At 43.2% G+C, this 22,488-nt stretch overlaps 1 protein-coding gene across 1 annotated transcript in view; it reads left to right on the forward strand.

Moving 5' to 3' along the window:
• Dpy (fibrillin-like protein dumpy) overlaps positions 1-22,488 on the forward strand; it is a 102,950-nt gene that overhangs the window by 25,689 nt on the left and 54,773 nt on the right. Inside the window, 38 exon segments of the mRNA XM_071772356.1 lie at positions 1,650-1,705; positions 1,982-2,177; positions 3,655-3,759; positions 3,993-4,109; positions 4,171-4,418; positions 4,947-5,196; positions 5,581-5,826; positions 5,917-6,036; positions 6,381-6,514; positions 6,970-7,207; positions 8,249-8,371; positions 8,487-8,621; positions 8,838-9,071; positions 9,188-9,703; positions 9,799-9,984; positions 10,100-10,351; positions 10,469-10,900; positions 11,222-11,515; positions 11,683-11,931; positions 12,510-14,267; positions 14,768-14,956; positions 15,286-15,667; positions 15,790-16,205; positions 16,336-16,486; positions 16,575-16,827; positions 17,007-17,271; positions 17,376-17,572; positions 17,710-17,976; positions 18,052-18,307; positions 18,481-18,675; positions 18,798-18,980; positions 19,067-19,711; positions 19,864-20,065; positions 20,140-20,315; positions 20,408-20,676; positions 20,786-21,188; positions 21,286-21,525; positions 21,790-21,927. Coding sequence (XP_071628457.1) covers positions 1,650-1,705; positions 1,982-2,177; positions 3,655-3,759; positions 3,993-4,109; positions 4,171-4,418; positions 4,947-5,196; positions 5,581-5,826; positions 5,917-6,036; positions 6,381-6,514; positions 6,970-7,207; positions 8,249-8,371; positions 8,487-8,621; positions 8,838-9,071; positions 9,188-9,703; positions 9,799-9,984; positions 10,100-10,351; positions 10,469-10,900; positions 11,222-11,515; positions 11,683-11,931; positions 12,510-14,267; positions 14,768-14,956; positions 15,286-15,667; positions 15,790-16,205; positions 16,336-16,486; positions 16,575-16,827; positions 17,007-17,271; positions 17,376-17,572; positions 17,710-17,976; positions 18,052-18,307; positions 18,481-18,675; positions 18,798-18,980; positions 19,067-19,711; positions 19,864-20,065; positions 20,140-20,315; positions 20,408-20,676; positions 20,786-21,188; positions 21,286-21,525; positions 21,790-21,927 — 10,716 coding nt within the window.

The raw sequence follows: 22,488 nt of genomic DNA on the forward strand, positions 1-22,488 counted from the left end.
CAACTTGGCGACGTTGCGAGGTGGTTGGGAGGCAAGGAGGACTACAGGTGCATCGTACTCGCACGCCCTCCTTTATTACGCGCGTTCCTTCGCTTCTTCTCTCCTCTCCCGTCCACCCATCCTCCGTATAGTCGTTCTCCCCCTCGCCACTTTCCGCTTCTCTTCCTCGGCTTCCTCCTCTTCATCCGACTTGGCGAACGCACGTCCTTCCTTCCCTTTTCCCTCTCGCCCTCCGGTCTGCCTTGTGAGTTGTGAGCTTGGCCGCGTGTGCAGTCGTTAACATTTCACCGCGCCAGGTTGATCGCCGCGCGGCTCTAACTTATATTGTTGGTGTTCGCTGCACACGTATAGTTCGCCTTCGTCTCGACGAGAACGAGGCCTGCGGCCTGCGGGCCCAGAACGTATAGAAGAACGCTTTTGCGTACGGGGATGCTATCTCGCGAAAATTGCGTTTACAGTTGGACGTCTGACGGGAGAATCGAGCAAGAGAGAGAGAAGGGCGGGTAAACAGGAAATGGTTACTCGCGGCTTCATCGCGAGCGCTCGAGGATTCAGATTTCCGCGTCTCTGAAACGAATTCCGTCGGAGATGCCCGGTCGCTGTCAAACGCGTATTTTCCCACCACGTCGAGCCGAACGCGTCACGAATTCTGCGGATCGGCGAGACGCGCTTGAAGCTCGACGTCGATGTAAGCCTCGTTATAATAGAATGATATAATAGAATGATCTCAGGCTTAATGATACGTGATATCGAGAAAAAAAATCGTAAATAATGACCGATAATGACCGTTAATGACGCTAATAGCTTATCATTAATAAAGAGATTTATTTTACATTTGTCATCGCTCTATTGATGCGATGTCATTAGCAGTTATCCTATGATTTGCTTAAGTTTTACCTATGCCTCTTATACTTACATAAATCGAAACGCCTTTTACTTGAAATACGAATGCGTTTGAAGGACCAAGTGGACGTTTTTCCACGCATCGCGTGGCCTACATGTTGGGGTTGATGGATCAACCGACTTCCCCGGTCGCACATTCGTGAATTAGCCACGCGTTGGTGCGGTGCGGAGGCTCGCTCGTCGAACAGAACAGGTGTTCGACCGGTGTATAAGGTTTATCCGTTGCGAGCTGAAAAACGTTCGATGGGTTTCTTGCGGTTTTGTATATCCACGCTTGATTTTCCAACGATTTCCTACAGCTACGGTGCTTTCCACGTGATTTATACGCCGCGAACATCGCGGGGGAACGTTCGCGAGGTGCCGCTCCCATCCCTTCCCGCGCTCTCTTCCTTTCGCGGCTCCGGATGCGGCGCGCGATCGTGAAAAATCGTTCCCAGGGTGCCTGCGAAGTGGTGCCGGTTTTTTTGCGAAACCATGCACCTTGCGAATTCGCGATGATGCAATTACCACTGGGTGATTCTCGCGTGAAGTCATCGTCGTCGCTGTGCTATACACGCGCGTGTTTAGGAATCTATTTAAGTTTCTTCCGCAACCACACGTCCTCCGCGGAAGGATGATAAGCGTTACGTCCTCCAGTCATCACTAAAAATTATCGCGTTAACAATAAATCAAAACCGCGCGTTCGACTCACGCGGGCGGTATCTATGGAATATGACTAATTTCGATGTGATTTGATCTTTTTACAGCAAAGATGAAACATCTTTGGCCGTTGCTGACGTGGATACTTCTAGCTTCGTATCCGGTAAGCAGACGTTCTTCTAAAAACTTTAATTTTTTCGCAGACAAAGAGACTAATTAATTTCTCTTTCTCTTTTTCTCTATTCGACCTAGAAGATTATTAGTTAAATATAACGATGTATCTTATCAAAAGAGCGCTTAACTTAATTTAAATCTGGATTGGAACACTGTATAGGAACTTGTTAAAATGTCAGAGAGCGCAAATATGATTGATGATTGATTAATGGGATTAATTAGACAATTAAAGATAATCAATAAAATTCATTCCGCGACTTTTCAGGTCGAATCTCGTAAAGGACTCGGCCATGGATCGAGGCGAGAAGTATTCTTCCTGAACCTCGAGGACGGCTACTTTGGCTGCCAAGTCAACGAGTCGACGGACATCCTTCAGCTGCTCGAGCTCTCGAAGCTCTGTGACCATCGCGCCGACTGCTACCAGGGCGTGGACGAGCAGCGCAACAGGTTAAAGTGCACAGGTGAGCTATGTACCTGTGGAGAAGGAAAGACACATATCCCGTCAAAGTGTGTGTGTGTGATTCGTCCAGAGAGAGAAAGATTGTCAGGGCAATCCCGTCGCGAAGCGATCGTGCGCTTCGCGGCGACAGGAAAGGGTGACGTCGCACGACATTCACGATGCACCGTCGTTAACATTTCCGTCGTTTCTTCACGTTCATGCCGTCATTCTCGATGTCATTACGGTCGCTAAGTAATTTTCTTCCTCGCGTCGTACACAAACCGCAGGAACGCGTTAAGCGTCACGTCTCGTCCGTCGGGTCAATTAAGGGGGGATCTCTTTTCTCGCGTCATTATTTCGCACATTGTACCGGAGTCACGCCCACGAGACGCAATTAGCCGCGGAATTTTATTCTCATTTTCCACGGACCACAGACGTTATTTCCTCGCGGTGAGAAACCGTAATTGACGTTCGCCGAGGCGCCGATATGAGAGCCGATGGATCACGTTACTCGAATCTACCGAACGTATCGCGGCTTTATTGCGGCTTGTGATAAAAACTCTTCGATGCGCGATGGTTCGACCGGCGACCGGCGATTAGGTCCGGCGAGAGAAAATTGCGCGATTAGCCGATGGCTGTAAAGTATGGTCGCAATTTATCCGCCCCTTTTTCTCGGATAATCTTACTTAATGGCCAACAAAAATGGCTCGTGCCTCTTGTACAGAATATTTCTAAATGAGTGTATATCCTCTGACGTTGCACAGTGAGCTGGGATATTCTCGAAAGTGATCAAAAACTGAGTTGAAAAGATTGATACAGGATTAAGAATTTCTTAAAGTATATAGATATTTAAAAATACTTATATTTTTCGAATGTCAAAGGAGTAATTAGTTTATCTCTAATAAAAAAACAGAAAGCCAAAAATATGTAAAAACTAATATCCTTAACTTTCTTTTATACAATATTTTTTTATCTGAGAATTTCTCAAATTTTAATTAAAGTTTATGTATGATTGTTTTCATCTTTATGGGTAAGAGAAACAAGATTATAAGCATTGAAGATTGCAATATAACCATTAAAATTTAAATATTATATTATTTAATTATTATATTATCCAAATAAAATTTTTAACTAATTTTTCTGCGTAAATAAAATTAAGCTTTTCTTTCAAAAAAGGCATAGAAAGTCCATATTGTCTTTTCCGCGTGCTGATTAGTTGCGTCGAAACTCGATCTCGATCTTGATACGAGTCACTTCGATTTTCGATTCTCGATTTATAATATTATTTTATAATATCATGTTTATCAACCTAAATATTGATAAATTGGTTTATATTGATAAACATTTTGGAAGAGTTTAAAAAAGTATACGTAGGTTCATAGATTCACTTCATAATATAAAATATTAAATTGAGATTCGAGATATAGGTATGTATATATTTTTCAGTGAGGTATAATATAATATAATAAATTTATTTGAAATTTTGCTAAATGTTGCAGACGATTGTACAAAAGAAGACGGCACCAAATGTCAAAACGGTGTCTGTCTGGATTCGGTCTGTCACTGTAACGATGGGTTTGGAGGATGTAATTGTCAAGTTCCAGGTTTGTGAAACTGTGTTTATGTAGTTGTATATTACTATTTACCATGAAATATTATGGAATATTCATTTAATACATACATACATTTTCTACTTTACGCAAAAACCGTTTGGATCAATTTGATGCAAGTACATACTGCTGCGCTATGTTTTTCTACTCTCTTGAACTTATACACGTAAACAACAATCTAGGATAATTTATAATAATTTACAATAAAACTTAATTAAAAATTGTAGACGAGAACGAGTGTAAATATCGGCCCTGTGATATATTTGCCCACTGTACAAATACTCTTGGCAGCTTTCAATGTTCCTGCTTTCCCGGATACCGAGGCGATGGCTTTCATTGCGAGGGTAATTATTTTTCGTTGTGCGTCAAACGCCTATTTCGTTGCTAACGGTATCGCATCGATAGATATCAACGAATGCGACGATCCAGCGATTGCCGGGCGTTGCGTCGAGAATGCCGAATGTTGCAATCTACCCTCAAACTTCCTGTGCAAGTGCAAATCCGGCTATATCGGCAACGGTGAGGTGCGCTGCGAGGACGTGAACGAGTGCGCGATACCAGGTGCGTGCGGCGACAATACCGTGTGTCACAACACACTCGGCAATTATACCTGCACGTGTCAAGATGGATTCACGGGAGACCCGTTCAACAGTGTGAGTACATCGGCGAGAACGGGGATGCGTAGTCGAGAAAACGACAAGTCGGAGATTAAATTGGATAATAACACGCTTGTGTGTGTGTGCAAGTCAATTTCCTTATCGTGGAAATTTTTTTTTTGGATATTTATATGATGATGGAGATATTAATCTTAATAATCATCGTTCCTTACGATAATGGGCTCCTGGAAGATGCGGGCTAATTTTGAAATAACTGAAATAACAAATTCCGATTAACATTTAGATTAATAATTTTAATATTATGACAAACGACAATTTCGAATTTTAGATATTTATTTTATCTAAACTTTATTGCAAAGCTCTTAAAATATTCACGTGTATTTTTTACTTTGTTTATATAAATTTATATTTAAAAAATACAAGTTTTTGATAAATTTACATGTATAACATATATGTAATATTAAATTAACATTCAAATGTTAATAAATTTAAGACAATGTCCAATTAGGAATACATAATTATAAATTTATTTGTTAAATTTGTGAAATTTTTAAATCTGTCTAGTGTATCGATATTGACGAATGCAAATACGAGGGTGCTTGCGGAAGGGGTGCGTTATGCGTGAATGTACCAGGCGCGCATAAGTGCGAATGCCCTGACGGATACGGCGGAAGCCCCGAAGAGGAGTGCAGAGATGTCGATGAATGCCTGAGGAGTCCTTGCGGACGTTCCGCTCTCTGCACGAATGTACATGGTAGTTTCCGGTGTTCTTGTCCCGATGGAATGGACGGTGATCCGATGACAGGTTGCCACGGTAAGTCTCGAGAATTTCCAATTATGATTGTAACTTATTACAATGTGATAGGTAAGGCTTTAAAATTCCTTATGGCGCGGGCGTAAGAAAACAGCTTAAATGTTATACATATATGTGTTATTAATTGTCATGCTTCTCAATAACGTAACATTGTTCATTATCACTGACATAACAATGGCATCTTAACAGAATCTTAATAAAGAGTTTATTTCAATTAAAATCCATCGGTGGAAACGTAAAATCCAGATTCCAATATTGACAGTATCATTGTATATAGATAGTATACTATCTGTGTGTGACACATTTGTGACTGATAATCCGCTTGAGCTCACAAATTTCCGTGGTGTCGCGCATCCGAGTCCACTAACTGACCGTCACCGGCAGATGTGAACGAGTGTGAGGAGAGCTCGCCCTGCGGTGCGGAGTCGGAATGCGTAAACACCGAGGGTAGCTTCGAGTGTAGATGCCACGCCGGCTACCGGATGGACTCCGCGCACGGTTGCATCGATGTGAACGAGTGCATCGGCGGAGATGCTTGCGCGGCCAATGCGAGGTGCATCAACGTCCCGGGCTCATATAAATGCATCTGTCCCCCGGGTTTCGTCGGTCAGGGACTAACCCGCTGCGAAAGTCAGTCATAGCCAAAAGCTTTCACGTAACGCTATCTGTCACACCGCATGCCATAATACTCATCCTGTGATTAACAATATTGATTAACAGACGTGAACGAATGCGAGCGCAATCCCTGCGGTGAGAACGCCGAGTGCATCGACACGATCGGCAGCTTCGTCTGCAGCTGCAAGGCGGATTACACCGGCGACCCTTTCAAGGAGTGCAGCGGTTAGCTTATCTTTTCTCCTGCGACGTATTCCGTTCGCGGGGATCTCTTAATCAGCGTGATCTCAATGAGTCGCGGTTCTGAAAGCGCAGGACATCGGGATGCATTATCCCATACTAATATGACTTATATATATTTATATTTGCCGTAATTTCCTCTCTAAACGTTCGTTTATGATTGGATTAGAAATTGGATATTTTTTGCACAAAAGTTACATCTGTATTTTCTTGATAAAGTGTCAATTTCTCTTAGCTCAAAAGGTTGATACTCAAAAGGTTCTGGCTTTTTTGAATTTTTGTCCTCGTAGGACTTTTCTATTATAGCGGGATTGTTTTTTCTTTCTTAGACATCAACGAGTGCACGGCTTTGGAGAATCCTTGCGGTAAAAATGCGATCTGCAAGAACGAGGAGCCTGGTTACAACTGCCTCTGTCCGCCGGGGTACAGTGCTAGCTCCGGCCCGGCAGTCGCATGCGATCAGGTAATAATTCAATAACCCCGTTGCGCTCCGTCTCGAGTCACCTCATACATACGTATGTGGACAAGATCTTTCACGCGAGAGATGCCCCGAGACAAATATTTCAAAAGGAGACTCGCTCCTTTGATCGCTCGGCAGAGTTTCTTTCTACGAAGGCGACGAATAAAAGAAAGTAAACGAAACGAATGTGGCATCGCGCACAAAACAAGATAAACGCGAACCGGTTTTACATAGTTTACCACTTTTCTAAACTATTTTCGTCGTTTGTAAAGCCACAAAACTGACTCACAGCTCCATTTATTATGGAAGCACGCTTTTTATTCGCGCGTCCAAAAGATAACCGTATATATAATACAGACGGACGAGACCGGTTTTCGTTTCCAAGTACAATGTCTCCGAACGCGACAAGAATTACGGATGCGAAGTGATAAAGTGTCATCCCATCGCATCGTTTTTAGACGGACGTGACGACTCTCTGCAAATCGAATTTCGATTGCGTCAACAATGCCGAGTGCATCGAGGGACAGTGCTTCTGCAAGGATGGCTTCAAGGCCGTCGGTGCTGAATGCGCGGATCTGGACGAATGCCTTACTAATCCTTGTGGGCCAGCGTCGATCTGCACGAACACTAGAGGAAGCTATCATTGCGAGTGCGAGTCTGGATTTGTTGGCACTCCACCCCATATACCGTGTAAAGGTAATCTTATATAGTATAATTATATATTTCTCGATGATATCATATATATTACATATACATATATATCGCGGAAAAAAGATATAAGAAAATTGTTGGAGTTGTAGAGATAGGGGTGAAAGATTGTAAAGTGTTTGCGACATGACAGCGAGCACGAGAACGAGGGCGTCGCAAGATTCCGTAGAAAATAAGAAAGGAAATCAACACAGTCTCGAGTAACTTTATAGGTTTTTAATTTAAAGTAAAAAATAAAATATGTACAGTATTTACAGATTTCGACCCAACATGGTTATATTTATTGCGAGTTCCGGAAACACGGTTCGAACGCGAAAATGTATTTGCTGATCTCCGATCGAGTTAAGCGAGGATCTATAATCGAGTCGCACATTGCAAAAACGGAGGCGCGAAGGCTCGGGGTTTTATTTCCTCGGTTTTCGAAAAAATTCCAGATTTTATGCCCCCTGTAACAATAAGTAATCAAGCCAATGCAATGAGACGATCAGCTAACGGGCGAACAGAAACTCAGCTGTATTGATTTGAAGGGCCTTTTTTTTATAATGGAGGAGAAACATTGCATGGGTTTTCTCGGTTCTCGGGGAAGGGCCGGGAGATATGTCGGATTCTTACTAAACCCCTCCGGATGTCCATCTCCGGCGCGAGCTGGGAACGCCTGAGAATCACATCAGCATTCCTTCCGGGCGCCCCGAGGGCCTTGTCTCACGTTCTGCTGATGACAAACGCGTCAGCGGTTGATCAGCTGATATTGTCGACTGGCTCTTCCTTTGTCTCGAGTGTTTGTCTCGTGCGTTTTTCTACTAGCGATACTCGAGATAAAGGAGAGCACTTGTCAACGGCTGAGCGGTAGAAAGTCAGAAAAAGCGACCGAAAATAGACACAATTCCTCGAAACAAAACAGCCGCTTATAACTATTAAAGCTAGAAAATAATTAACAATTATTTTTGCTTAATTTCCAACATAGAGAGAAAAGAATAATTTTTATGGAATAAAAAGTTATAGTTTGTCATCATTTTTATTATTTTGCAGCACCATGCGATGAGGTAACTTGCGGCGAACATGCCTTCTGCAAGGCCGACGGTCACGAAGCTTATTGCATTTGCGAAGACGGCTGGACCTTCAATCCGAACGATATAGCGGCTGGATGTGTCGGTAAGCAAACAGATATTTTTTTAACGAATCGAAATATTCGGTAATTATTCTTTAACGTGTACAGAAGGTTTTCACTTATGCGAGTGAACTTTTTAATGCGATTTTCTTTACTTAGATATAAACGAATGCGATGCGATAAATGGACCTTCCGGAAGATGTGGCAGAAATGCCATTTGTACGAATACACCTGGTGGTTTTAGTTGCCAATGTAAACTCGGATACTCAGGAAATGCCTTCAAGCAATGTATAGGTAAAATTTGCGCAAGATGAATTATTAATTAATGACATTTCGCAAAAATTTATTATTTTTTTGTATTATTGACATAAATTATTAATATATTTACGAATATATATTTATTTATATAAATTATTAATTCAGTAATACTTTTTTTACTTTCTTGTACTTAATTTGTTTTTGTACTTACATTACTTTCGTATTTTCTTATATTTTTTAAAATAAATGCAGATATTGACGAATGTACCAAATCCGACGTTTGCGGGCATGGAGCAACATGTACCAATACTGAAGGCTCTTACGCTTGCACTTGTCCGGAAGAAACCATACCGGATCCCGATCCTTACATTAAGTGTGTTGGCATAGTCAGATGCGAAGTTGACGACGATTGCCCAGGAAACGCTATTTGTGATCCACAAAAGAGATGCTTGTGTCCCGAGCCCAATGTCGGAAATGATTGCAGACGTATGTGATATGATATATTTTGCTTCATAATAAATGAGATTAGAAGATTTTATGTCAAATATTAAAGATTTATCTTTGTGAATAAAATATCTTTAATGCACAATTTGTTTCATCAGATCCGTGTGAAGACCTGTCTTGCGGACCGAATGCGCGCTGCATGCTCTTGAACGACGTGGCGACGTGCCTTTGTAGCAACGGCTACAGCGGAAAGCCTGGTATAAAGGATGGTTGTCGAGACATCGACGAGTGCGCGATAAACCCGTGCCCTCCGGGCGCAATCTGCAACAACGAGCCTGGTTCCTTCTCGTGTCAGTGTCCGAACGGCATGAGGGGCGATCCTTACAGCGGCGGTTGCCAAGAATCTAAAACACCTCACGTGTGCGGTCCTAGTGCGCCCTGCCCCGCTGGGGAACAGTGCATCAAGGATGAATTCGTAGGCAGCAGCGTGTGCATCTGTCAACGCGGTTACACGCGCGACTATGAAACCGGTAAATGCAGGGACATTAACGAGTGCATGGAGCTCAGAGAAAAGCCCGCCTGCGGTGTCAACGCAATTTGTAAGAATCTCCCTGGCAGCTACGAGTGCCAGTGTCCGTCGGGCTTTAATGGAAACCCCTTCTCGCTTTGCGAAGGTAAGACTCTTGATTTATAGTTTTTAATATTTTAATTATAATTATCATTAAAAACATGCGTCAGTCATTAAACATTTTTACTGGAAAAATTACAGAATGCAACAGCATAGAATGTCAATGTCAACCGCCATACAAGATTGTCAATGGTAAATGCATGCTGGCCGGATGCTCGAAGGGCGAAAAGTGCCCTAGTGGTGCCGAGTGCATAACGATTGCCGGTGGTGTCAGTTATTGCGCCTGTCCTAAAGGATACACGACCAAGTCTGATGGCTCCTGCGAAGGTATGACAAATATTATTTCAAGAGAAATTTTATTTTTGTTGCAAATTTATTTGACGATAATTACAAAGAAAACCAGACATAACTGATTAATTGACAATTATTAATTCGTATGCAGATATAAATGAGTGCATTGTGGGTCACCAAGTCTGCGGTTACGGTGCGGAGTGCATCAACCTACCAGGTTCTCATCAGTGCGTGTGCCCGCACGGATACGGCGGCGATCCGTACAACGGGCTCTGCTCCCCGGCGCAGAAGAGATGTACCAACGACAACGAATGTAAGGCCAACGAGAAGTGCGTGCAGCCCGGAGAGTGTGTATGCCCACCGCCGTTCTACACGGATCCTTTAGAAGGAAATCTTTGCAAGAGTAAGTCTACGAATTTTAAATTTACTCGTACCCCCTACTGTCTCAGCTCGTATTATACAGTCCCATGGCAAGCATAATGTTTTTTCACTTAATTATCATTAAATTCTATAATTGCAGATCCTTGTGATCGTTTCCCGTGCGGTATCAATGCGAAGTGCACACCGAGCGATCCGCCGCGATGCATGTGCGAGGCTGGCTTCGAGGGTGATCCACAGCATGGGTGTATCGACGTGAACGAATGTGCGAATAATCCTTGCGGACACGGCGCATATTGCATTAACACGAAGGGAGATCACACGTGCGAGTGTCCCAAAGGTATGATTGGTGATCCTTACGGTATTGGCTGTACTGGGGTCGCGACCGGCAAGAGTGAGTGCTCGTCAAACGACGATTGCGAGAATTACTTAGCATGCGTCCAAGGAAGTTGCGTCAACCCCTGCGACAACGTACCCTGCGGTCCTAACGCATACTGCGAGCCCGATAAACATGCGGCATGGTGCAGATGCGTGATCGGATTCACGGAAGGCAAGAATAACGAATGTGTCTCACGTGAGTGCAAATTTTATAAATAATCTAATTATAAGTCTAGATAATTTTATATTGAACATTATTTTTTAATTAGACTATATAAAATGATATAAAAGAAATTTTTATTTCTAAAATTCTAAAATTTTAAAAGAAAAATTATTGCGTATTACAGAATAAATTATCTATTCAAATTTGAAAGAAAATTGCTAGTTATTTATAATACAAGCACAATTTTAGTTTTTATATAATACTTTTAGTCGGTACGTTATCAATTTATCGTACAAATCCTCGCTACGATTTTTTTAAATGTATATGCAAAATAAAACTTTGTTTCGATTTCAGAATGTGATGGTTTTGTTTGCGGCACCGGAGCTCAATGTATCGTTAGCTACGACGGGCCAACTTGTAAGTGCATCGAAGGTTTCATGGGCAATCCTTTCCCCGGTGGACAGTGCGTTCCGGATGTTTGTTCTCCTGAAATTCCATGCGCCGACCCCAGCGTATGCATCAGCGGACGTTGCAAACGGCGTTGCGAAGGAGTGATTTGCGGCATTGGAGCCATGTGCGATCCTTTAACGAATAAATGCGTATGCAACCCTTACTTTGTCGGCAATCCTGATCTGCTCTGTATGCCACGTAAGTATTATAATTATAACGCGGTATATATGTACATATAATGTGTAAAAAAAGGGAGTTATTGATTTATTCTATTTCGTAAATGTTTCTCTGCATGAAAAAAAAAACAATATTTAATAGTTTATAAGTAATACATCCTCCCGTATTAAATAAATTTTTTTCCGTAGCCGTTCAACCACCACATTGCGATCCATTCTGCGGGAGAAATGCGCACTGCGAGTACGGTCTTCAAGAATCTAAATGTGTCTGTAATCCGGGTACAAGCGGGAATCCTTATCATGGCTGCGGCGTTCAAGAAAAGTCCGATTGTTCTACTGCGGTGTGCGGAAAAGATGCGCATTGCAACGCGGGTCCGAACGCCGTCGAGTGTCTCTGTCCATCTGGCTTCGCTGGCAATCCATACATTCAATGTTTCGGTTAGTTTCTATTAATTTTAGCTCTTTCATGCTCTCATTTAATTTGCATCAAATTCTTTTGCTTTAATAATGTTCGCGACATGACAATGTATGCGATATTTTTCGAGAATAGGGACCCTTGTCTCGGACTCTCGGGCGATCAGCTGATGACAAACGCGTCAGCGGTCGATCAGCTGTTATTGTTGTCGTCATCAGCTGTTATCGATCGGCTCTTTGTCACATGCGTTTTTCTATTCACGACGCTCGAGACTCGAGACCACTCGAGACGACGAAGGAGAGCACCTAGCGACGGTGGAATGTCGAAAAATAGACGCAATTTCTCAAAACGAAACAGCCGCATAAAATTACGACTAGTGTTAGAAAATATTTAACAATTATTTTTGCTTAATTCCTACGAATAAAGTTAGCAGTTTTCTGTAACTAAAATATAGAACTGGTATATTTAAATATATCAGATTAAAAAATATATAAAAAACATAATCGATTTTTTGTATAACATATTAACATTGTTTGCGGCAAGTATAAATTGTGATCAATATAAAATTATATGCGAATGTATGTTTCTATTTCTTTATTAGACATCAATGAGTGCAACGGAAATGCATGCGGCAGCAACGCGGTGTGCATCAATACCCTCGGGAGCTACGACTGTCGTTGCAAGGACGGCTTTTTCGGCAATCCGTTTGTCGGATGTCAGCAAGTACAAGTGGGACCATGCGCCGATCCTTCGACCTGCGTTTGCAGCAACACTGTACCATGCCCCTTCGATTACACCTGCGTCAATCATAAGTGCATAAATCAGTGCAGCGACATAAAATGTGGCCCTAGATCCGTCTGTCAGAATGGAGTGTGTATATGTCCGCCCGGTTACAGCGGCAATCCCAACGACCTGCACAAAGGTTGCCACTTGCACCATCATTGCTCGAACGACCTCGAATGCGAGCCGCAGGAGATTTGTTTCCAGATCGGCAAAGGCGTCCGCAAGTGCGTGGACGCGTGCAGCAAACTGCAATGCGGACCTAACGCACTGTGCGTCACGCAGAATCACGTATCCTCATGTTTGTGCATTGACGGTTACCAGGGCAATCCGAGCAATCTGGTCGAGGGTTGCCAGCCATCCAAGTCCGTGATACCCGGATGTGCACACGACTCGGATTGTCCGCCGGGTTCCTTCTGCATCATCCTGGACGGCGGGGTGCGCGACTGCGTGAATCCCTGCAGCAAGGTGGTGTGCGGCGCCTATCAGAAGTGCGAGCCCGACATCGTACCCGGTCACGCCACTTGCAAATGTCAGGATGGCTACGAGTGGAATCCGGTACTGTCGTCCTGCGAGAAACCATCAGTGCCCGACTGCATAAGCGACGACGACTGCCACTCGAGCGAGGGCTGCAGACCGGACGCGCTCGGCGTGTTGAAGTGCATGTCGCTTTGCGACGGTTTCACCTGCACCGCGAATTCCCGCTGCGTGACGGAGAACCATCACGGGAGTTGCGAGTGTCTACCGGGTTACACCGGCAATCCGAATGATCGTCGAGGCTGCCACAGTCCGCGGGAGAACCGTTGCTCCACCGACAGCGAGTGCGCGGAGGATCAGACGTGTCGCGGTACTCCGGACGGTCCACTCGCTTGTCAATTGGTCTGCGACTTCGTCACATGCGGTCCCAACGCGCTCTGCGTCGTCAATAATCATGTGGCGAATTGCGAGTGTCCGCCCGGGCAATACGCCGGCGATCCGAACGACGCGACGTCCGGATGCCGTGCGGTTTCCTGCGTCTACAACATCGATTGCCCGCCGGCCCAGCTCTGCAACCGACTCACGCACACCTGCTACGACGCCTGCGACGAGAACGCGTGCGGCGTGAACGCGGTTTGCATCGCGGACGATCACAAGGCGATCTGTCAGTGCCCGCCTGGGCTACGCCCGAACCCGGTGCCCGACGTCGAGTGCGTCGCCGTGGAGGCATGCCATCCGGACTCCTGCCATCCTACAGCGCTCTGCGTCGTCGGTCCAACGAATAATCCAGTATGCAAGTGCCCGCCGAATCACGTGGGTGATCCTTACGTGAACGGCTGCCAGCCGGAGGGACATTGCTCCGGTCCCAAGGATTGTCCGGTGCATTCCGTTTGCCACGAGCACCGCTGCGTCAATCCGTGCGAGAACGCCTGTGGTCCCAATGCGCTCTGTGAAATCGTCAACGGTCAACCGAGCTGCAGGTGCATCCAGAAATTCGTGCCGTCCTCGAGAGGTCCGGAACACGGCTGTGTACGCGGTACTAATTACTGCGCGGTGGACGCCGACTGCTTGGGCAGCGTCTGTCTCGATGGACAATGCAGAGGTAACATATCTGATGTCTTTTCCCCGATGGAAAAATGTCTCAGCATTTTTTACATTATCAATCAGAATTTCTATGAAATTTTTAAGACTTTCTCTGAATTTAAAGTTTTTTCTCAGATTTTTTTAAATAGGATTTGGAACATTTTTCAGAAAAACTCAGACAAAATAGTGAAATATTTCAGATTTTTCCCATCAACACATCTTTGTAGAAATCTAAATAAATATGAAAAACTCCGCGCAATTTATCAGAAATCTTCATACATATACATTTGTATAATATCGAAGTATTTCGAAAATCTTTATTCAATTATTTCTAAAAGTATCTGAGAAAAATTTGACATATTTTTTAAATAGAATTTTTCATAAATCTAAAATATGAGACATTCTTAGAACATTTTTTATCAGAATTATCACAATTAATGTATGGTAGCATCGAATTTTGAATATTTTATTACATTGAAAAACTTCAAATTATAAAACGGATGATCTCTGCTGCTTCAGCTGTGTGTCGTTCAGTCGCTGATTGCTCGGATGGAGAGAAATGTATTAATAACAAGTGTATGGTATCATGCATTGGGCATTCTCAATGCCTAGTGGATCAGGCGTGTGTCAGTGGAGGCTGCATCCTCGGCTGCCGCAGTAATAAAAACTGTCTGACTACTGAATCGTGTATCAACAACAAGTGTCAAGGTATATGTCACTTTGACTCTCACTTATATGAAATTAAAACTTTGTATACAAGTATGCAAATTAAGCATTAATATATGAAGGGTACCGGGGAAAAACGATCAATGTCCATCCGGAGTATCGAGAAAAACGCAATTTTAAGTTTCAAGACATTCTGATAGTTTACGTTACAATTCTTACAATTCTAATTGTAATTGTTTTCAAAACGTTGTTCAATTGTCATTGAATCAAAACAGATAAGAATCATGAACATTTTTTGGAAATATCACAAGATAGCATAATGTATGCGACGCCATAGTTCTTGGAGTGAAGGAATAAATTCGTGTTTTTAGATCCTTGCAGTAGAAAAGACGTGTGTGGACCAAACGCGATCTGCAGTTGCTCGAATCATGCGGTCGCGTGCACGTGTCCTCTCGGTTTTCACGGTAATCCTACCCCGGAGCAAGGCTGTGTCCGAGTGCCAAACGTGTGTCAAATTTCGCAAGATTGTCCCAGCCAGCATCTGTGCGTCTCGGGATTATGCCAATGCCAGTGCTCGGAACAGAACAATTGCGCGCAGGGCGAGCGTTGCAAGAACGGTATTTGCGTGAAGATATGTTACGGCGATAGTAATTGTTTGCCCGGCGAATTGTGTATTGATGGCGGGTGCGAGGCAGGCTGCACTTCGGATGTTGGCTGCAAACGCGACGAAGTGTGCATTAACAGCAAGTGCAGGTATTGCCTTTTTAATCCAGACATTACTTTATCGAATTATTCGTATATTGCGTCTCTACTTTTTGAATGTCTGTAACATAACTTATCTCGAGAGATTTGTGACATTTAATTTATTTTTTCAGATGTAGCCACGGATTTATTGCCGGTCCTGAACATTGCTTGGATATCAACGAGTGCGAAGATCAACCGTGTCATCCGAGTGCCGAGTGCATTAATCTCCATGGATCTTACCGTTGCACGTGTCCTTCAGGTACCGCGGGCGATCCTCTAGGATCAGGTTGCGTGCTGCCGCATCAGTGCACCACGCACAGGGACTGTTTTGATACGCAGGCCTGCGTTCAACGCAACTGTTCGGATCCGTGCTCTTTAATTGACTGCGGCTTAAATACTATTTGCACTGTTCTGGATCACGCAGCTGGTTGCCAATGCCAACCTGGTTACATCGGCGATGCCTCAGGGTGCTTCAAAGTAGAGTGTCTTTCTAACAGCGACTGCCCAACGGATAAATATTGCAACCAGGAGACCAACAAATGCAGCAGTAAGTTATACGCTTACATTGATATATCGCGTTTGCGTTTGATACTTTAATGTTTTAGTAAAAAAAAAAAAAAAAAAAAAAAAAAAACGATTATACGATCTTATAAATCTGTTTTTACTTGTTTTATCAGGTCCTTGCAATCAAGTAAACTGCGGATATGGTAATTGCGCAGCCGTCGATCATGTCAGCGTATGTAAATGTTATCCTGGCTTCGTCCTCGTCGGCGATATCTGTGCTGATGTTAATGAATGTTTGCAAAATCCTTGTCATCCCTCAGCTATGTGAGTGAAATTTATAATTACAGCTGATTATGTATAAGCTTACAATTCATAAGTTTTTTTTTTAATAAAACATTTAAAAATTGTGTAGATGTCAAAACGCGGAAGGATCATTTGCCTGTGTTTGCCCACATGGTTTAGTAGGAGATCCATTCAAAACTGGTTGCAAGCAACCCGGTGATTGCTTCACAGATTCAGATTGTCCAAATTCAGCCGCCTGCATCGACAACAGATGTACTAATCCGTGTGACGCACCGGGAATTTGCGGTAGAAATGCAGAATGTCTCGCACGTGATCACGTTCCGATCTGTAGGTGTCCCGGACAAACTACGGGAAATGCGGCAGTGAGTATTAAATTTGAGTCTTAAATTCTCTAAAGTGTTTGACATTATTATAATAATTTGCACACTATAATCCATTATAATTGATAACGATATTTTGATCTTTTTTGAGTATTTCTATAGCTAATTGATTTTTTATTTTATTTTGTTTGATTTTTATTTATTTTTTCTATTTGTTCTAGACGGAATGTATTCATCTGGAGTGCAATTATCACAGCGACTGCAGTCCATCAGATGCGTGCTTCGATCACAAGTGCGTCGATCCTTGCTCTCTTTCGAACGTTTGCGGACATGGTGCTGACTGTTCGTCGCTCAATCACAGCGCGGTATGCACCTGTCAACCGGGTGGCACAGGTGATCCGAATCTTGGGTGCACTCCGCTTCAATATTGCAAGAGTGATTCACAATGTGCAACCGGTTCAGTGTGCAACGGAGGAATATGCACAGGTAAGTTAATATCGGATAATTACAAAAGTAGAAAAATTAATTGTAAATAATATAATTTATAAATCTACAATTTTTATATACAATGTAATTATTACAACTTGCAGCACTCTGTGGAAGTACAAGAGATTGCATCGGCGACCAACTCTGTATCAATGGTCTTTGTCAGCCCACCTGCAGAAGTAATTCTAGCTGTCCGGAATATCAATACTGCCATAATAACATATGTGTTCAAGAATTACGTTGTACGTCAGACAACGACTGCTCGTACGACGAAAAATGCATTAAGAATAATATTGGACAGGTAATTTTATGTTTTATTAGGTACCAAATTTTAAATTGTAAATAACGATATCTTTTTATCGATTGTATCAGAGTGACATATAACGAATTGTGAATATATAACGTTTCCTTTTTTTTCATATCTCTGTGTCAATCAAGGCGGAGTGTCGCAGAGCTTGCGACGTGATACTCTGCGGCCGTAACGCCGAATGCAAAGCTGATAATCACGCTGCGACGTGTTCTTGTAACCATGGCTTCTTCGGAAACGCTAAAGATGACAAGATTGGCTGTCAACCTATCGAATGTGAGGTCAACGATGACTGTACACAGGAAAAGATCTGCGATTATCACAGATGTAGAATCGCTTGTCTCGCGCACAATCCTTGCGGCGTGAACGCCATTTGCACAACGGAGAACCATGTCCAAGTAATCATTTCGTTGCTTTGTACTAAAAGTTTTTTTTTGGCAGCGATCTTTACGATAATGTATTTTGTGGCGTAGGTTTGCACCTGCCAACCCGGATACACGGGAGAACCCACGCGTGCTTGCAAGCTGATAGATTACTGCGCGAACGCACCCTGCGCACCGGGCGCATTGTGCGAAAACACACGAGGGCATTTCAAGTGTCATTGTCAACCCGGCACGGTCGGAGATCCTTATAATAGCGGTTGTCAACCGCCAGTAGAATGCCTGCAGGATACGGATTGTCCGCTAACTGCCAAATGTGTTAACATCAACAACGTACCAAAATGTTTCGGTACGTGTATTAAACTTGCCAATTAATTTTGGAGCATTATTTTGCTTCTTAAATTTTTTTAAATTTTATTATTTTTTAAATATAATATATCTAATATGCTTGCCCATGTGGGATTTAAAAAAGTTTATATATTTCTTATTATATATTTACTATATTTAATTTTCTTATTTCAGATACTTGCGCACGTATCCGGTGTGGTCCAAACGCAGACTGTGTCGCGAGCAATCATGCCGCGAGCTGTCAGTGTCGTGCCGATTACGAAGGCGATCCTAATAATCTGAGTGTGGGATGTCGTCCGAGACCAGTGGTCTGCTCGTCACAAGCCGACTGTTCGGTCAATACTTATTGTTACGAAGGCATTTGTCGACGTGAGTAAATAATTATTGAATTTTATTTTAATCAACGTTTCCGTATGGCTTCAACCAGAGTGTCTACGTGAAAAGCAATTCTTCTATTGTTATATTGAATAATGTAAGTAATATTATTTCAGCATCTTGTCAATCGGAGGAGGAATGCAACTTGTCCGACGTTTGCTTGAACGGGCAATGCTTAGATCCATGCGATGTAAGAGGAGCTTGCGGCATAAACGCCGAATGCAAAGTCAGAAGTCACATTAAACAGTGTAGCTGTCCACCAGGCTTCACCGGCAACTCCGAAGTAGAATGTGTTAGACGTAAGTATACGAATGATTTCACAACATTTGAACATCTTCTGATTAATATCTTATTGCAAATTCTAAAAAATGCTCATTATTTGCAGTGCCAGTGTCTTGTCTCGGAAGCGGGGACTGCATCGGAGGTAACACCTGTCGTGAGAACGTTTGCTTGCCGATTTGCACCGTCGACAACGATTGCGCATTGAATGAGAAGTGCATTCGCGGCAATTGCTTGCTGACTTGCCGGCTGGACAACGACTGCTTCCTGGGTCATATTTGTTTGAACAACATGTGCTCGTTCGGTTGTCGTGCCGACGAGGATTGCAACGCGAATGAGGCTTGCTTAGGGAACAAGTGCGTGAACCCGTGCGAGGCTACGCCGTGCGGACCGAACGCCAAGTGCACTGTCTTCAACCAGCGTGCCACGTGTTCGTGCTCTACCGGTTTTATACCAAATCCGACGGCCAAGGTCGCGTGTCTGAGAACGCCGGGTTCGGTCTGTCAGGCCAATCGGGACTGCGCCGTGGGCACGGCTTGCATAGCTGGCGTTTGCACACCCGTCTGCTCGTCCAACGCGAATTGTTTGAGCAACGAGAGATGCGACAGCTCCGGCATTTGCAAGTCACTTTGCAGACGAGACGAGGATTGCAGAAGTGGTGAGATTTGCGAGGGGCTGGTGTGCGTTTCCGGTTGCCGGGCGGACATTGAATGCCAGGATAGTTACGCGTGTATAAACAACCAGTGTTTAGGTGGGTCCTATCGGTATTTTTTATATCTTTATTGTTAGTAATTCTGTCATGTTGAATTTACTTTTGCTTGTCTGCATCTTATTTTTCTTGGTAAATATAATGTTTTCTATTATTAATCTTTATTATTATATCCAATTATTCTTTGCTTGCAGATCCGTGCTCGTTGACCGGTGCCTGCGGTGTAAACGCCAAGTGTACAACCGTCAATCACCAAAAAATATGCACGTGTCCATCACCTTTGGTGGGAGATGCTCGTATTGGATGCAAGCAGACATTCCTCCCCTGCTCATCTGAACTCGAATGTTTACCGGGACAAACGTGTTACGGCAGATCGTGCTATTCCACGTGCAGAAGGTGAGAATACGTGACTAAACTAACTGCATAAAATTATCATTGTGTTTCGATGCAAAATAATTATATCTTTTCAGCGATGCGAATTGCTTGAGCGACGAACGGTGTGACGGCGGCATTTGTAAAGCGATATGCAACAGCGATGACCATTGCGTCGCGAATCAAATATGCCGCAATCGCATGTGTGACATTGGGTGCCGCAGTGATAACACGTGTTCGGGCGACGAATCTTGTATCAACAATCAATGCAGAAGTAAGTTTCACGTATGAGATATTGCATACGTTAAATTTCAAGTATGTCTATCTCGGTCGAGCAAAGTAATGTAACTGCATTGTGATTTTCAGGTCCATGCGACGGTGGCAAGGCGTGCGGAGAATGCGCTGGCTGTCGCGTAGTCAATCACGTGGCTCAATGTAGTTGTCCCGCAAATTATTACGGTAACGCATTAATCAATTGCGCCAAGACCATGATTCCCTGCGACGGCTCGTGCGAGTGCGACGAAATCGGTTTCTGCACCACTAGCTGCCACCATCAGAACGATTGTTCTTGCGGCGAGGTCTGTCATAGTGGCAAGTGTCGCATCAAGTGCGATATCAACAACGCATGTCCAAAGGTAAAGTTTAAGATAAATTCAAAAAATTTGAGACAGTATCGTCTTTTTTTAACTAATGTTGACATCGTGAAGTTTTTAATCTTAAAATTACACGTTTTACTAAATTCAGGGCTACGTATGTGATGGAGGTTTGTGCCTCGTCGGCTGTCGCACCCACTCTGACTGCCCGTCATCATTGTCGTGCACAAATGGCCAGTGCGAGAATCCATGTTCCGCCCATGGATCGCCGTGCGGAATAAATGCACTCTGCCGCGTCTCGAGTCATCGTGCGGTGTGCTTATGTCCAGAGGGCTACCAGGGTGAGCCGAGTCAAGAATGCTACCAGCTGGAGTGCCATCATGACGACGATTGCGAGTTGAACAAACATTGCAGCGAATACGGGGTTTGCACAAATCCATGTTTGCAGCACGGCGTCTGTGGCTTCAATGCGCAGTGCCGCGTGATCAACCGGAAAGCACAGTGCTCTTGCCCGCCGGGACATTTTGGCAATCCGAAGATCAATTGCAAAAAAGGCAAGTCCATTATATTTGTTACAAAAATTATACTTGTGAATAAAATAATAATTTTTTAACACGCGCGTTTTTTAATGCATTCTTTAATCATTCTCAGGCGGTGACGAATGTCTGCGAAGACCTTGCGGCGTTAACGCTAAATGCCGAGAAACTCTGAATGGTTTCGAATGCACGTGCGATCCGGGATGTCACGGCGACCCGCATCAGGTGTGCCTTTGCGATGGTGATCTTTGCAAGGACACTCGTTGCGGCATCAATGCAGCCTGTCGAATTTACAAGAATCAGCCGCAGTGTTATTGCCCACCGAATAATCCATCGGGCGATCCAATGCACGCATGTACGTATTACTTTTTTACTGGATTTAAAGCATACGTTAATAGAAAAAATAACAATATTAGCTGCCTACAAAGTAAATTGAAGAAATTTTTCTACGTATATCATTATTGAAACGAATAAATAAAAATTAAAAAAAAAGTATATAACAAAATATGACTACTCGATATCTTAAAAATATCGATCTTAATATCGTGGCAATCGAGACAACAAATATTCGTTATTTATTCCTTTGGTTGGTATTGTCATTAATGATTTGTTGATACAGGTAGTTCAGATAGAGATTTAGGAGACTGTCGAACAAATGGATGCGGAAAGAACGCCGAGTGCATTAGGGATGGAGCTATATTCGTCTGTCGGTGTCCACCAGGTACAAGCGGTTCGCCAGATATCGAGTGCACGACAGGTAGGAAAATACAGCCTACTAACTTTTTAACCGAGTTTAACCGGTTGATTAATTATATGTACAGCATTTGTGACTAGCGAGTAATACTGACAATCACAGGAACATGGTCCGTAGAATAACCATGTATCGTTTAGTAGGACTTGAGTAATACATAGACGTATTAATCGAGTGAAAACGTTAACATCGAGAGACAGATGTGATTGGAGCAGTATGTCGCCACGACATAGGATATATATACATATTTTACCCATAAGTAAAGAATACAACATTACCTGTACATATTATACAATATAGGACATACTGTACATATATTTGAGATGAGAGAACACACGTTTCACACATATCTCACACATAACTTCATATGTAGAATGTTTATTTCAGTATCCAATCTGTCTTGAGGATATAATTGAATAAACAAAAAGACACTCATTTGCCTAATAGTGCCACTTGAATACAAGGAGGTACACATTTACAGTCGACACCATATATATCTCTATTTTAGGATTAATACAGATTGGGAACTGCGAAAGGGACATTCTCATATACCCATGCTTGATATTT

The sequence above is a fragment of the Temnothorax longispinosus genome, chromosome 3, assembly GCF_030848805.1.
Source record: "Temnothorax longispinosus isolate EJ_2023e chromosome 3, Tlon_JGU_v1, whole genome shotgun sequence".
NCBI classification, from domain to species: domain Eukaryota; kingdom Metazoa; phylum Arthropoda; class Insecta; order Hymenoptera; family Formicidae; genus Temnothorax; species Temnothorax longispinosus.